Below are 15856 nucleotides of genomic sequence, written 5' to 3'. Positions count from 1 at the left end.
TATTATGACGTTGTTGTACTAAGTACAAGCTCTCAGAATTGAAAATTCCTATAGTTTACTGACCAAACTTAATAAATATTTCTGTGGGAAAAGAACAGTGGTTGCTGCTTCTATTCCTATAGTTCTGGCAGTAGTTTCTGAGCTGAAGGTCACTTTTCCTGTGGAATAGATCAACTTCCAGTGAAGAAAACAATGTTACATTAAAAAGAGGAATACAGCCAAACTCTTAGTTTTATGACCCCTCAGGCCAGTGGAATTTTAACAGTCTTGCTTTCTCCCCACAGATTGCATAGCGTTCGCAATCTCTGCTAACATTTTGTTACAGCAGAAGGATAAAAGGAGAAAAAAAAGATCTGACCTGAGTGCAAACTGGGAAGAAAAAAAACAAAGATCTGAACTAGTGCAAACTGGTCCTAGCTCTGTGGTTCTGCAGTCACTCTTCACTCTTAGTTAAAGGGGTGAGTAACATCAGTGATGATGGCACATAAATGAGAAGTGTTTTTTTTTTTTTTTTAAAGAGATGGAGAAGAAGAAAGAAGAGAATAGGTGGAAAGATGGAAATACCATAGCTAAAAACATACAAAGAAAATGCCTTAATGGCAGACAGAGACTTGGCTTAAGTACCATTAAAATGAAGATAAAAGGAATTTGGTTTTCTGGTAGCTTTCTCATGTTTTACACAGTAGAAATGGACATAGTAATAACTAAAACAGTCAGCAGCCATGCAGAAGCATGTTCCCTTGAGCCTGTTATTTTCTGGATAAGATAGAGAGCAACAAGGAAAGAACTGAACAAGTCATGGACAAGGCAGCTTGAATCAACTCTCAAGGGGTGAAGCTTTCCTGGGTTCTGTAGCCCAATAGAAGCAGCATTCCCTAGGGAAGGTGCACATACTCTTGCATGGAAGAAGCATAAAACAGCTATCTAACTGACAGACAAACTCAGGTTTCACAGGTTCTTTCATCTTGGGGCTAGTGCATGAAGCTGCCTCCTGCTTGCACCGTGGCCACAGAGAAGCAGAGGCTCAGTCTGTGCAGCTTTGCCTACAGGACAAGAGCAGCTCCGAATTTGCACCTGCTGAGGCAAAGAAAGGAATTTTTAAGAGCTTCTCCCGCTTTATAGTTGAGTACTTTGTAAATACTCGAGGAGTAATATGGAAGGGGACAGGTCCTGGCCAAGGTTCTGAATGAAACTAGCTCTGATGGTCTGAACAGAGGGCATGGCTATTTGACAGCATTTAAGATTAGATAATTATCTAAGTATCTAAGCATTTAGGATGGGTAGTGTTATATAACTGAGAAATTCCTCAGCTCAGATTCTGAGGAGCTTTTTTTTTTTTTCTCTCCCTTCTGAACTTTTTTTATTGTTATTCAAGAGGTCTGTCTTATAGTTCATAAGAGGTAAGAACACAGATCCTAGCTCCCTGACCAGAATGCCCTAGAAGAAAAAGTATATATGGATATATACACACCCACACTCCCCCACACACACCATTTAAATTTTTTCTTATGCTTTTCCACAAGGCAGCTAGCCCTTTAAGACACTTCAAAGCAGCTACAATACATGTCTCATCTAACAAAAACAGGTGTGGAAATGTCTTTTGAACCACATTACTAACACTTCTTCATAAGAATACCTGTTACTCTGTGGTTATATTGTTTTTAAACTTGCAGAGAGTAAAGTCCAAGACTGATAAAGAAAAAAAATCTTTAATAGTAAAAAAAAAAAAATAAGTTTAACAGGTCAAGATAAATATAGCAAGGTTATAGCAGCATCTATTTAAATTAGGCCATAACATACAACAAAGATTCAGATCCACTACAGTTTAAGTGTTCAATTAGTGTGTGGTTGCCCTATGTTACCCTATGTTAAAAAACTTTCAAGCCCATCTAAGGCAAGCCCCACATTAGAAACTGCCTCCTCACACTGAGGAGACTTCAGCTTCACTTATTCCATAACACTGAAGACTGGTGAGGGACCAGGGAAGGGCAGCAGCTATTCCAGCACTGGAGGCCTGCACTAGAGCTGCTCCCTCCCCTCCCTCCCTCCACCCCACAGCAGCCCCATTCCCCTCAGCAGGGAGGAGCAGGGCCCTGGCCCTGCAGGGTAACTGCCCCTTCCACAGGCTCCATGGGCCTGGCTGCAGACAGCAGAGCCAAGGAAGTTACATTAAGCTACCTGCTGGCCAGGAGACGTTACTCACCATCTATCTGGTTAGGTGGACACCAAGCAACACAGCAGACTGCTTTCCCCTTACTTATGTCAGATGTAATGCACAGGAACTCCAGAAGCAGCTGTTTTTCATGTATCTTAGTACAGTTGGTGCTTTCTAGCTCTGCTGTTTTGGCATGTTTCTTAAGAGCTTGGCTTGTTGGCACCATTCAAAGGGCTAATTTTGTTATAGTACCTTATCTCTTGGAAGGAGATGTTTCTTCCCCAAACATTTGTAGGATACAGCTGTCCACATTCAGGTTCCAACAAACTGAAAGTAAAAGCTATGCTGTATTTAGAAATATCTGATATTCCAGTCTAAGATTAAGGTGCTACTATACAGAAATAATATATTTAATAACAAGTAAAAAACATTTCACAAGTTGCTTTTAATTGTAAAATTTGAAACACTGGAAAGTTAACAAGTGGTCTAGAACAGTTTCATATTCCACTATCAAGATCTTAGCAGGAACATTTCAGATACTCAGCACCCTTCAGGATAATTCTTTGCCCCAGCCTACTTCAGGCTTGCTTAAGATACAAGCTTAATTGTCATCGGGGCCATGTAGTTTGCTACTCAGGCACCAACCAGAAGTTGCCTTCAGAGAAAGCCCATGGCAGAGTATTCAGAAAGCTGGGCAGCCTCTTGCTCAGTCTCAAGTATTTGCCATCATTTTGGGACATATCTAACATTAAGTATTGTAAACTGTATTCCTCTTCCATGCACCAGCAGGTTAAGAAAACTAGATCCTTATGTTCCAGTTTAGAGCAAAACTAAGAAAGGAGTTTGTATTGTTGCTCTTTAAACAGTTGAGTCCAGGACAGGGTCCAGTATCAGATGGTAGGAAGTCTCACATTATGGACAGCACTCCTTACACACATCAAATGAGGTGAAAAATTCCAAGTTTCAGATATTGCAGGAGATAGTAGAACACATGTAGTCTAAAACATCACTTTGGACTGAGATGTATTTAGACGATCATCACTTTGTCTTCGTTACATGATGGAACAGCTAGGGTCCTCATTCTGCTGCAGAAATGACAACAAGGGATCAAGTAACTACCACACAAACAAACCTAAGATGTTATTGCAGGGCAAGCTAGTTAAAAACAAGATGGTTTACCTTTACAATCTTCTGATAATATGTCTTACATATAATTTGATAGATTTAGTTAATAAAACAGGACTAGGAGGCAGGATATTACCCACTGTACTAATGGAAGTCAGTGATTGAAAGCAAGAACTAAAATTAGAATTTGAGTCCATGCAATACATGGGCCATCTCCTCCTTAATTAAAGGCTACTTCAACTCTTCTGGCATGCAGCTTCATGCTACCTCAGATTCATGCTAGCCTTTGCAAATGAACTTTTTGACCAAGTTGCCATCATTTTTATATTGCTGGTGTGGCAGAAGCAGATAGGCAGTAATAATGAGGACTTTGACTGAAATTCCGCATGGGAAAGGACAGATGCAAACGTTTGAGTGGGAGTATTGGAATGTATTATTACCATAAGTGGCTCACAGTTCTGTTGTAAAGCTGCTGATAAAACAGACTAAAAGTTTTAACTTTTCCATCACACCAGCCGTCATGACTGTTAGCTTCATATTTGGAAAACTAGCTTTTCCTGGATTGGTTCAGTTATGATTTAAAGCCTTCATAGTAGTTGTATTTTAGAGTACTTAGATACCTGACTTAGTACATCGAAGCACACAAGGAACATTCAAAATAGAAGTTTAGAATTCTAGTAATACATCAAAAGCTATTTGGAAGGGCTATTGAGTCTTTTAGAGACACTGAAATATGTAAGCTCTGGCAAAAGGGCTATAATTCAACCAAAATATGCCTATGCTATTTGTCAGTTCCATTAGCATGACCTACATCTGTTTTAGTTTCACTTGAAAGGTGTTGAAGGGATATCTAAGGCTGAGATGCTTATTTTGCTGTGCAAATTAAGAAGAATTTTAGAAGTGAGCCAGCACTGAAGTGCCTCAAACTCGTGTTTGAGTTTCAGAAGTACTTAGGCAAATCAATACACCCAAAACTGATTTCAGGCTTTTTACATTTTTGGAATTATTAGCTTTCTTCAGTGTGAATTTAAGTTTAAGAGTCAGTCAGGGAACTGTTTAAAGCATCAGATAAGTAACCCCACAGAAACATTTTGTTAGTGTCTATTATTCCTAGAAGGGAACTCAAACATTCAGCTTACTCATGCTCAGACACAGGTTTAGATGGAACAGACATTAGAGCTAGTGCTCTGCAGTGCATGTTTTAGTAATAAGACCCGACAGTTAGTGCTATTTAATCATATTCCGCCACCAGAAAAAGAAACAAGACAACAATTGCAGTTCTGATGCAAAGCCATGCAACTACATCCTACATGGGACAAGAGACCGCAGCACTAATGGCACAGCTTTCCTACTGGACTACAGGCATGATTCTCTCACTGATCTCACCTGCTTTAGGATGCCCACAGGAGCCATTATCATGAAACCAAACAACATTTCTTTTTTCTTCTTTTTTTGCTCTGACATCAAGAAAAATGGGAAGAGTTGTAGGATATGGATAGTACTTAGGGAATGCTTCATGTAGTAATGTAATGATGTAGTAATGACATGAAATAATTGTTGATAGCATGTATTTAAACTTTGAACTGCTTACCCGAGATGGAAGCTCCATTTCACTTCCAGTGATTTCTTCCTCACACTCATCTTGCTCACTGCTCTCCTCTCCTCTGGGTACATGCATTATCTTCCTCTCTGCCAGTTCCTAGATTACACTTGTGTCACCACCAAGACCCCTTCATCCCCTCAAGATTTAATCACATCAAGAAAGCTCAGTATCAGGAAGTTATAACTAGTTGCTATTTCACTTACCTCACCAGCCTCTGTGATGAGTGTAACACCCAGAGTGTCCCCTTTTCCCCAGGACTGAGACTTCCAGATCAGATCACTAGGACCTGGGCGTACACCAGCATCTGCACCCCAGATCTGCAGACAGATAAGTGAGTTCAAGAGTCTTGTTCATAGCTAGATTAAGATTCATTATTCTGAATCCCAAACACTCCCAAAGATGTCCAGTAATATAAAATTGAGCCACTTTGCTCCATGGCACAGTTTGTGCTTCATTTAGTACAGAAAAAAACCTGTTAACAGCTTCTGCCTGATTAAGAGGTGGCCATGCTTGGACATACACACCATTTGGGTCACAGAGCAAAAATCACCGTCAGATTTCCTCATGTCTGCAAGTTGTGTACAGAAGATGGCATTCCCTAACCTGCAGTCACTACCAGACCTCTTGAGTAAACTTGTGATAATTTGGAGTACAGAATTGAGTTAGACTTTTTGAACACTTCTCTAGACCTACTTAGAATAAGGTTTTATAGCTAATGTTTAGTTTAACACCACCGAGTCCAGTGTTGCTGAACTGCAGTAGACTAGACATGATAGTAGTAGGAAAAGTCTTTGCAAATCTTCTGACAAAGCATGGGGAGCTGTAACAGTAAATAGAGTTTGATTTTATTCACAAAAACAACACATCCCAATCTTGGGAAACCACATTCTCCAAGACTTACTCTTATAAAGAATATTTAATTGGCATTTCAGCTCAAGGCATTGCAAGAATTTTCCCATCTCTCCTCTCTACATCATTTCTTTTGGTTCTCTGAGCACAGAATACCAAGAAACTTGGACATTAATATAGCTTTTTTGTTATAAAAACTGGTCCATCCACAATAACAAAAATAGAGCTCTGAATAAGTTCTACAAAGCAGCTACCTACTGTAACTATTTGGCCTGCCTGAAGGGTGAACTGTGAAGGGAATTTATATGTTGCATCAGAGAAACTTCCAAGCCGTCGTCTCAGCACCCATCCATGCAGTGGCTGATCCTATGGGATAAGAAGTTTGTCAGCATTGCAGACCAACACCACATTATAGAAGAGTTAATTGCAAGATTTGAGAAATTCTAATTCAAAATTTGCAGATTACATTGTTTGAAAAGTTGGCTAATCAGAGAAACCTTCTTTGTACACCTTATAGGACCAGCAGTCCTATTCAACCTTTTAGCTGCCCTAAGCACCTCTAAGTAATTATCCAATTTACTAAGCGTATTATACAATTCATCAAGGAAAAAGTATTTCCAGTAGTGCTATACTGAATCTGGTGAGAAATAACTGAAAACTTCCACATGATAGAAGCCAGTGCAACTCCCCCAAAAGGCACTTCAACAGCCCTTGAGTAAAACCCCTGCAAGGTTCAAGTCATTTTACACACTGCCCTTGACAGGAGCCAGGTTAGTTGAAGACTCATTCAGTATTTAGGTGGGCAGTCTTTTTATTCTTCCCAAACTCCATCTCACTAAGCCACAAGTCATTCACAAGGAGCCCTACTTAGGGAAGGGAATGCAGACTTGAATGAGTAGCAGTACCTCCTCAGAGTTGTTTTTAAGCCTGACAAATTTTCCCTCTGTATCAATTTCTTCTATAGATACATTTCCAGATGATGAAGCATGCTGAACAGTCTTAAGTCCAGTACTATATCCTCTCATTTTGGTTTTCATTTTCCTTTTTCTCCCATGCAGAAGTCGACGCCCTTGACTTGTTGCTGTTTGAGTTGTGGTACCAGGTGAAGAAAGACTAGGTGAGAGCTTTAGCCTAGAAAGGAATCAGATACAGATATTCAAGTGAATGTTATTTCTTCTGCTCCTCCCCTCCCAGCAGATCCAAGCCTAACAGCTTCTTATATCCCAGCTTTCCCTCAAGTGTTCAGCATAAGATTTTATTTTTACTGGCAAGAATAACTTAGTAAGTAGCTTGTTAAGTTTGGACAACAGCCTTGAATCTAGAGTTCATACCAGACTTATGTCCATAAGAAACATTCCCAGCTACAAGAAGTATTCATTAAAAATCTCTATGGATATACTCTTTGGTGAAAGTAGTTGAAGTTCTTGACCTTTCTTAGCATGTAGTGGGAGTTCATGTTGTTCTCACAAAGCAGTGTATGGATAGTTGGAGTGGATACAATATCCTCATTTCATTTATATATATAGTCTTTAATGCTGAAATCCCACAATTTTAATTCCACAGAGTAAATCCTGTGGAGAATGACTATCTCCAAGCAGTGCTTGGTATTTTTTCCCCCATCAATAACTACCCCACATATGTGGCATCATACCCTAAGTCTGAGGAATGGGGAGAAAGAGGCCATTTTATATTCTGGGATGCTGAGAGATTTTCAGTATGATTCCAAGGAGGAGGGTCTAGTGGAGCTTTGAGAGCCCTTTTGGTTACATTTCTGAGTTGCTTGACCTTCTTAATAGATTGTTAAGGGGGTGTGGAGTAATTAAGCATAGCCTATTGTAGACAGTTTTTATGAACTAAACTGTGGTACTGATTATACACAGTCATATTTACTTTTTGCCATTTTTGTATTCTAAAGCATACATAGTAAAGTAATAGAGGTCTTAGATGAACCAAGTCTTCACATAAGGATTTTGTCATATCCTACCTCTGCTCCTCTCCTTCCAGCATCTTTCGGTAGGCATTTATTTCCAGATCTAGAGCTAGTTTGACATCTAAGAGATGCTCATATTCTTCCAACTGTGCTTGTACCTGCTTCTGGACTTGTGTCATTTCTTCCTCTTTTTCTGCCATACGTCTTCGATGGAGATCACGATCATAATCCAGTCTCTCCTGTAGCTCCTTTATCCTGTTCTCCAAAGCAGCATTCTAAAATTAAAAGAGAAAAAAATCAGTTAAAACATAACTGAAGATTAGAGAGGCAAGCTTAAAATAATGATATTAAGTATGTATAAATATAGATAGTACCTGGTTTTGATACTGATTAACTTGAGATGTCAGAATATCCACTCTCAGCTTTGTTTCCATTAGCTCCTCCCGAGCAGCATTGGCAAAGTCACTATTTCTTTTTGCAGACAGTTGGGCATTCTCTATCTATGGATAAGTCACCATTAGTAAAGGGTTACTTATGACCTTCCATTTTGAATAGGAAGGGAAAAACAAAGTGATTTTCAGGGTATTACATCTGGAAATAGTTACGCTTTCCTTAGCTGTGCAGATACCAATAAACTCCAGGACAAGAGATTTTTCATTGTTTTTCGGGGGTTTTACATGATTTTGATATCATGTCAGCAATAATCAGGTAATTAAAGGTGCTGGTTTAGGATAGGTCAATTAGAGATGTGTAAAGATTTTGTACAGATCTGAAATAAAATAAATGATTCTCCAGAAGAGAAACTGGGAATAAGGTAGGAAGCTGCTTGTCAAAGCATGAAACTACATGACATTAGGTGTCCTTATCCAAATGTTATTCTTCCTCAGTAGCTCTGAACAGTTTCCCCAACACTAAGTTATTTCTAAATCAGAGTAACTTTTATTCAGTAGTATTGTAGTTGCTTAATACTAACAGAACACCTAACTTCATCAGGCTTGTATTCAGATTTATCCATCGTTTGAATTACAATCAATTTGGTTACATTTGCCATCCCATACCATGTCCCTTGAAGGGACCATTTATGTTTAAACCAGTTTCATTTTAAACAATACATGTCTGTGGACAGAAAGTTTAATTGTCAAATATTTGACATTGTTCTGAGATTCTACCATAGCTGCTGAGTTGATTACCCTTCACATTCACAACAGGAAGTTTTGTACTGAAAGCAAGTTTTTGCACTCAGCTATTTATGCTGTAAATTCAATCACATCAAAGTTCAGAGCTTAAGTTTTAGTGGCTTCTGCACACTCACTTTTGCATTGCATGTTCGTTCCAGGTCCTCTTTGTATCCTTGAATCTGTTCTTCATGCTGTTTTCTGAGCCCTTGCAGAGCATCTGAGAGCTTACTCTCAAATTCTCTCTGACGACCAGATTCCATTTCTGCTATCCTGCTCTCATGGACCCTTTTTGTCTCTTTGAGCTCCTAGGAGGAAAACAAGTTTCTCAGAAAATAAGCAAACCACCACAGCTCAGTTTGAGACTGTGGGCTTACTGTAACAGCTTAGCAATTCATTCCACACTGAAGCAGACTTATCAAGTACATGGTAATATATTTTTATTCACGGAACTTAAACATTTGTCCATTAGATCACCTACTTCCATCTAGGCATGCTGGGCTGTTTGGCTTCCTCACTGCCAACATGGCTCTGAAACTATGAAAAGCAGTAGTTTGCAACTAGTTTGGAGACTAATCCTTTCAAGTATATTAATTTCTTAACTTTTCTTATAGTTAGAAGACATGCATGTAGAGTTCAGTTTAAGAATTGTTGTCTTTCCTATTCTTATTTTATTCAAGAGAAAGCTGGGTTAAACTCAGATTCCCTACTACTTAACCACACATGCTTTGGAATTCATTCCAGTCAGGAGATTAATTTACATATTATTTAGTTCTGTGCTACATATTGACTTTTCACAAAGTTGACTAGACAGCCTTGGTAAGTGTTAAAAAAGTGGGGAACATGGATTTTTATTAGAAGAGATTCAGCTTCTTTGAAGCTTTTAGGCTTCTAGCCAACACCTGGAACCACTTAATTTCAACTGTAACATTTGTACTTTTAGTTATACAAAGTAGTATATTGGGATAGTAGTTACCTTCAGAAGTGCAGTCTGAGAAAATTCTCATACTCCAGATACCTATTGGTACTATGCCAGTTAACATGAGGTTGTGTACTTTCTTGAAGTCTTCCTAGTTAGTTTTTTTTTTTTTTTAATTGTTGGTGAACTGTCATAGGTTGACTCAGCTAGTTACCTTTTTAAGGATAAAGCACATGTAATATTGCTTTTAAGGGCATCCAGGGGTCATGACACCTACAAGAATCCTTGTTAATAAGGTAAAACATACATCTTCATGAAGGCACTTCTCGAATGTCATTTGCTCTTGCAAAGTTTTCGTTTGATTTTCCAGGTCCACTCTCCTCAACATTTCACTGTGGAGATGCTTTTTGGTATCCTCCAGGGAGAGCTTCAGCTGGAAGAGATGGACATCAAGGTAATTGAAATTAACAAGTTGTTTCTCCAAATAAAAGCCGCCAACTTCATACAAACCACTCAATTTCATTCTTACAGCAATCAAAAAATTCTCTTAGGTGAAGTTGGTAATTCTGCTGCTTAATTTTCTGATTCTTTGGGATCCAGCATGTTTGCAACAGAAGGAATCCTGTTTAATTGCATTATTCAGAGGGTTAAGTATGCAAAATCCCACAGTCACACCAGCTAAGTTTTACTGCTGTATTATTTCAAGGCCAGGAAGTAGACCTCAGATAAATCAATTGCACCATCTGCATACATTCCTCCCCTACACAATATTAACTGCTCTAAACTTCTGCCTGAATTCCAGTGTCATTTATTTGATATTTAGCAAGTGATATCCCCCAAATACAGCCTATGTTGGCAAGCTATTAGACACACTCAATATGGGCATGTGTTATTTTAATGATAAAAAGCTTTAGTTCTCATTGTGGAAATCCCAAACTAGCCTGTTCAATGATGACATTAAAGTATCAACATAGCACATTTCTAGGACCCTAGCTGTTGTAATACACTTTGGTTGAGTTGCAATTCAAGCAATCATGAGTTCGTTTCAGTAGCATAAGAGTTTGTTAAAGCAGTGAGAATTTACTTATTCTACCAAGATTTAAGGATAAAAATGGTCTATCAAGTGCTCCGTTTAGTGACATATACATAGGCTGTAGCAAATTAACTCATTTCAACTTGATTTGCCCTTAGAAAAAGGATTGCATATTGCAGCCATTGGATAAAGTTAAGGGCGCTTGCAACAGGACATTTTAGTGAACCAATGATTAGCATCATTTGCTTTTGGTAAGAATCAGTGAGTCCTCTTTTGCCCTCCTGAACTTGTTATAGATAAGTTTTTGCCTGCTTTTAAATGCCAGTCAACTAATTTGGGAAAGCAAGAGCCAAAGTAGAAAAGTGCTGGGAATGAGCCTTACAGTGACCACTTGATCCTTCAGCTCCTGCAGGTCCTTCTCCAGGCTCCGGTTCTCGTTCAGAGCTGTTGCAAGGTCGGCTTCCTTCGCGTTCAGCTGAGCATCCAGGTCCCTCACGCGAGCCTGTGCCAGGCTCAGATCCGCTTCTTTCTTTGAATTCCTACAAGTTAAAGTTTTACACTCATCAGCTGCCAAGACAGAAACAGGTTTTTTTTTTTTATATTTACCATTACCTTGAAGCCTGTGGTAGAACTGAAGCAGAGGAAAAGGGAAACATTTTTGAGGAGGGAAAGTCCAGGCTGCCCTTTCCTGGGGGACCGCCAAGCTACCCCGAGAGCTGGGAACAGCTCCATCAAGATGGCATCCAAGCAGCAACCCCGGCCTTACGGCACAAAGGCGAGCCAAACCACGGAGCAGTGACAGCCCCGGGGTGGGAGCACTCAGAGAGCCCAGCACCATCACCCACCAGGACAGGGAGGCCATGGACAAGCTCAGCAGTGGGGCCAGGCACACCACAGCTTGTGGGGTGAAGTGCCCTGTCACTGCTGTCCCCCTGCAGCGGGTCACTCAACATGGAGCAGTTTTGGCCCCTGGAGGGCACCGTGCTGCTGAGGGGCAGCCCGCCCTGTGCTGCAAGATGGCCGCTTCCCTCCACAGCAGCCTGTGGCATGAACACTAAGTGGCCAGTTTTACGTGGCCCCCAATGGACAACAGTTGGTCCCTGCAGCAAGTTCGTGGCACGGAAAGGGGCAATAACCTCCAGCAGATCTACCTTACACCCTTGCAGTTGTCTGATCCACATCCAGAGCCCTGCTTCCTGCTCAGGAATCAAGTTTGAAATCAGAGAATAGCATTCTAGCTAAAAAAAAAAATGCTCTACCAAGCAACTAGGTTGTGATAATTTATACAATGAGTTTTCCAGTAGATAACTGAGCAGAGTGGCTGGAGGGAAGCCAGAGTCACTCCACAGGAGCAATCGGCTCTAGAAAGCCTGGACAGCAAGAAAAGAGCGGAAAAAGAGTAAGAGTTGTTTAGTCTAGAGAAGAGAAAAGTGACAGGAGCCATAACAGTCTCTATATACATAAAAGACAACAGCATGGAGGCAGGGAATCTCTTTTCCATGTCTGTTGTAGAAGAGACAGGAAGCTGTAGACTTACATTGCAGGGGGGTTTATTTGGGTTAGATGTTAGGAAGAGGAAACTAATAGTAGTTCATCATCAAAGCAGGTTGCCTGGGGATAATCTGGAATCTCCATCATCTAGAAAGGAGAGCAGGTCTACAAACCTCTGCCACAGGTACACTTGGTCCTTATACAGGCCTGGGGTGAGAGGCTTGGTGAGGTGCTTCCTCCAGCCCTGCTTTTTAAAAGATATTTGTGGATTGACTCCATACTTTGTGGTCGTGGTATTTTAATAACTTTATTCAAAAAAAATTAGTTGTTTACTCAGATACTAGAAAAGAATAATTCTACTGGGGGTAGCAATGATCAATGAGATGATAACTATATCTGTAAATAGAAAAACTACAATGTTATACTAGGCATTTATTTCCACTTTCTTCTTCTCATCTCTGCTATCACTGTCACTGTGAGTATCACCTGGTTTGATACTAACAAGTATAGTAATGATACTTATTGTATCAATTTCATTTTACAGTTCAAATTCATTCCACAGTCACCTAAAATTGTGCAAGAATATGCCATTAGCATCTGTGCTTAACTGTGGGTTTTTCATTTACTTTGCTGCAGGCCTCTGAGACTGGTTCAGGTTTCTTGATTCTTTCCCAACATATGTTTTCAGAAGACTTTAGTAGCAACAATTTAACAAGCCTGACTCCAACAAGAGTGTTTGCTACCCTTCTAAAAGAAATTCAGAACAACACTTTGCATTGATATGAAGCAAGAAGCTATAGTACTGCACAACCTTGGATGTGCAGACTTGCAAATCTGCACAAGCCATTCCAGACCTAACCCTGGCTTTATTGACTATCAACTATTTGTGACAGTAGCTTTCAGCTATTGCCCATCACATACCAATTATATCCTCCAGGATATGTATGTCATAGCTTGCTTGACCTGGAGAACTTGATTTCAAGAAATTTAAGCCAATATAATGTTCAAATAAATGCCACTTGCCAGGGCCACAGATTAGCATCACTTACAGAAGTCATTCTTAGAGCTTTAACTTACTACAGCACATACTGCATGTTCAAAACATATCTACAGACACGGGTGTGCAAGGAAACCAGTCCTGTTTCTGCTGTGCTGCTGTGCCTGCTTTGACCTTCCTCAGGCTCCAAGTTCAAACAACTGATATACTTATCCACTACACCTGCTTCCCAAACATCTTTGGCCCATTTCCAGCTAGCACTGTTTAAGACATAAAAACAAAATAGCTTAAATGTAAATATGTTTCATTGTTGCTGAAACTTAGCCTCTTTACTAGGGTGATTAATAAGAGTCAATGGTTAATGCTGTTGGGAAAGTTATCTAGTGACATTCCATCCTATAAGAGTTCCAAGTTATTTAAAGGGTTTATATAAAGGGCATGATACCCTCAAAGTAGTTTGTTCCAAGTCATTTGAGACATTTGCAGTTAGACAGCCCAGATACATATACACATTAATACTATAACTCTAGCCTAGGCCTTTCAGAAAGCAGCATATACTTTGTATCATTTCCTGCAGGTTATGAAGTTAGCCATTTTAAGATAGCTACTTTAAAGAAGTTTTATCAGTCCAGAGGATTACATACCTGCCAAGACTAAAGCTTTATAAACAAAGTCACTGAGTTATACAAACACAGAGCAGCAGAAAAATTCCTGAACTGGCATTAGCCTTCTCACTATCCAATCAAGTGCCTAGTTAGATTTATGAAACAGTCCTATGAGCCAAAATCTGGCATGAATGAGACAAGTCCAAGGTATTCTAAGCAGCTGAAAACAGAAGCTTAGAGTAAAAACAAGGTTTGTCTTCAAGTAGAAGAGGCTACTGAAAGCCTACTGAATCCATGAGGATGCAGCATTTGTACCATGTATGAAGAGTCAGAAAAAGCTGGTACCTAAAAATTCTATGCAATAAAGCTTGTAACAAAATGTAGGGGGCTTATTAGCATCCAAATCATTATATAGCTGTAAGTAACTTAGGCAGTGCAGAGAGGTGGCACTACTATCTGTTGCAAAGGAGGCATTTTGTAAGTAGACACTTCTCTTTCAAGGAGTTTCAACTGCACTGATGTTGGGCCACCACCTTTTTCCAGCCTCTAGGAACCAGATGACAAGGAGATGCCAAGCACAGGATACACAACTTGATAGCAAGTCAAGCCTGAAACAGCAGACTGTTCATCCCAGTAGCACTTTAACCCAGTCTGAAGAAGGAAGAGCCACTAGGACAAGTCCTGTGCAGTACCAGCCTGGACCAGGTAAGAACCACTCATGCTCTACTGCTTACAGGACAAGCCTCTTTGCTTAGTCCCCTCAGGCATTCAATCCTCTAAGAGGTGATGCAAACTCCACACTGAAGTACCTTTCCCCATCCTTGTAGCTTTCCAAATGCTTCCCAGCATGGCAGCAGGTGTTTACAGACACTGCTGTGGTGGCAACCCCAGTCAGTCGCGCATCCATGCAGCACCACAACCCTCCACAAGGTCTCCCAACACCTTGTGCCCAGCACAGGGGGCTTCTACTGCAACCCCGTAACAGCACAGGAGCAGGTGCTCCCAGCAGCATCCTTGTAGCCCATGCCAGGGCACACTGGGATTCCTGCTAACCAAGGCCCCCTGGGCCATGACAGTGGGGTGACACCACCCTGGTCACCCCGCAGCAGTGCCTCCCCAGCACCCAGGGCTGCAGGGGCCACCCAGCCACCTCTTGCGCCTCAGGGCCAGGCACCGACCTGCTGTGCAGCTGCCGGTGCTCCTCGCTGACCTTGCCCAGCTCCACCTGCAGCGCGGCCCGCTCGATGGCGATGTCGTCGAGCGCCCTGCGGGCGTCCGCGAGCTCCGCCTCGTAGCGGAGCCGCAGGCTGCCCAGCTCGCGCCCGCTGCTCGCCTCCTGCTCGCCCAGCCGCTGCTGCAGCGCCGCCTTGTCGGCCTCCAGCGCCCGCACGCGCTCGATGTAGGCGGCCAGGCGGTCGTTGAGCTGCCGCAGCTCCTCCTTCTCCTGCAGCCGGCTCAGCCGGGTCGGGCTCTGCGGCGTCGAGGTGGCGGCGGGGCGGCCCGGGGTGCGGGCCCCGCTGCCCGGCGGGGAGGACAGGGCCGTGGGGGTGGCCATGGCAGCTCCGCACTGCTCTGCCGCGCTCCGCTCCGGCGGAACGAGACGGCACCGCCCCGCGCAAGGCGCCCCGCGGCCCTGCGCCGCCCGGTATAAATAGCCGCCAGCTGCCGCCGCCTCGGCCGTTTAAAGGGCTCGGGCCGGGGGCAGCGGCGGCGGCTCCTCTAAAAGCAAACAACAATACATGTGTGCACGTATATATATATATAACATATGTATATATTTTTCCTCTCTGTTTTTGCACGTGATGGCGCCGCAGCGCATCCCGGCCGCGGCGCCGCTCGCGGAGGGCGCGGAAGGAGCTGGCAGGAGGCGGCGGCAGCGCCGCGGTTCCCCGAGCGCGCCCGGGGTGGAAGCGCCGTGTGGAGGCGGCCCCAGCCCCGGCGCGCGGAGATGCTGCGCCCTGGCCGCGGCCTTCT

The 15856-nt window shown here is 42.1% G+C and overlaps 1 protein-coding gene across 1 annotated transcript; it reads right to left on the bottom strand.

Annotated features, from left to right (window-relative positions):
- Window positions 1–3029: 3029 nt before the first annotated feature.
- Window positions 3030–15437, bottom strand: LOC104567143 (lamin-B3). The gene is made up of 12 exons (XM_088540084.1): window positions 15061–15437; window positions 11172–11328; window positions 10064–10189; window positions 8975–9145; window positions 8037–8162; window positions 7717–7937; window positions 6638–6863; window positions 5991–6098; window positions 5087–5200; window positions 4872–4979; window positions 4667–4737; window positions 3030–3240 (listed from the first exon to the last, which is right to left on the bottom strand). Exons 1-11 carry the CDS (start codon window positions 15435–15437, stop codon window positions 4696–4698), a joined length of 1776 nt encoding a protein of 591 aa, XP_088396210.1. The 3' UTR covers window positions 3030–3240; window positions 4667–4695.
- Between the last annotated feature and the right edge of the window lie 419 nt (window positions 15438–15856).

Source organism: Tinamus guttatus, unplaced genomic scaffold (genome assembly GCF_059628265.1).
Source record: "Tinamus guttatus ecotype Peru unplaced genomic scaffold, ASM5962826v1 Tinamus_guttatus_pri_ptg000004l, whole genome shotgun sequence".
NCBI classification, from domain to species: domain Eukaryota; kingdom Metazoa; phylum Chordata; class Aves; order Tinamiformes; family Tinamidae; genus Tinamus; species Tinamus guttatus.
This window is presented reverse-complemented; position numbering and strand designations above follow the sequence as displayed.

Bases quoted from the DNA above. Each gene is read 5' to 3' on its own strand.
- LOC104567143 (XM_088540084.1), bottom strand. From the start codon at position 15,437: ATGGCCACCCCCACGGCCCTGTCCTCCCCGCCGGGCAGCGGGGCCCGC. The intron at 10,190-11,171 runs GTAAGGCTCATT...CATCTCTTCCAG, and splicing joins TGAAGGATCAAGTGGTCACT to CTGAAGCTCTCCCTGGAGGA. The intron at 8,163-8,974 runs GTGAGTGTGCAG...ACTTATCCATAG, and splicing joins AACGAACATGCAATGCAAAA to ATAGAGAATGCCCAACTGTC.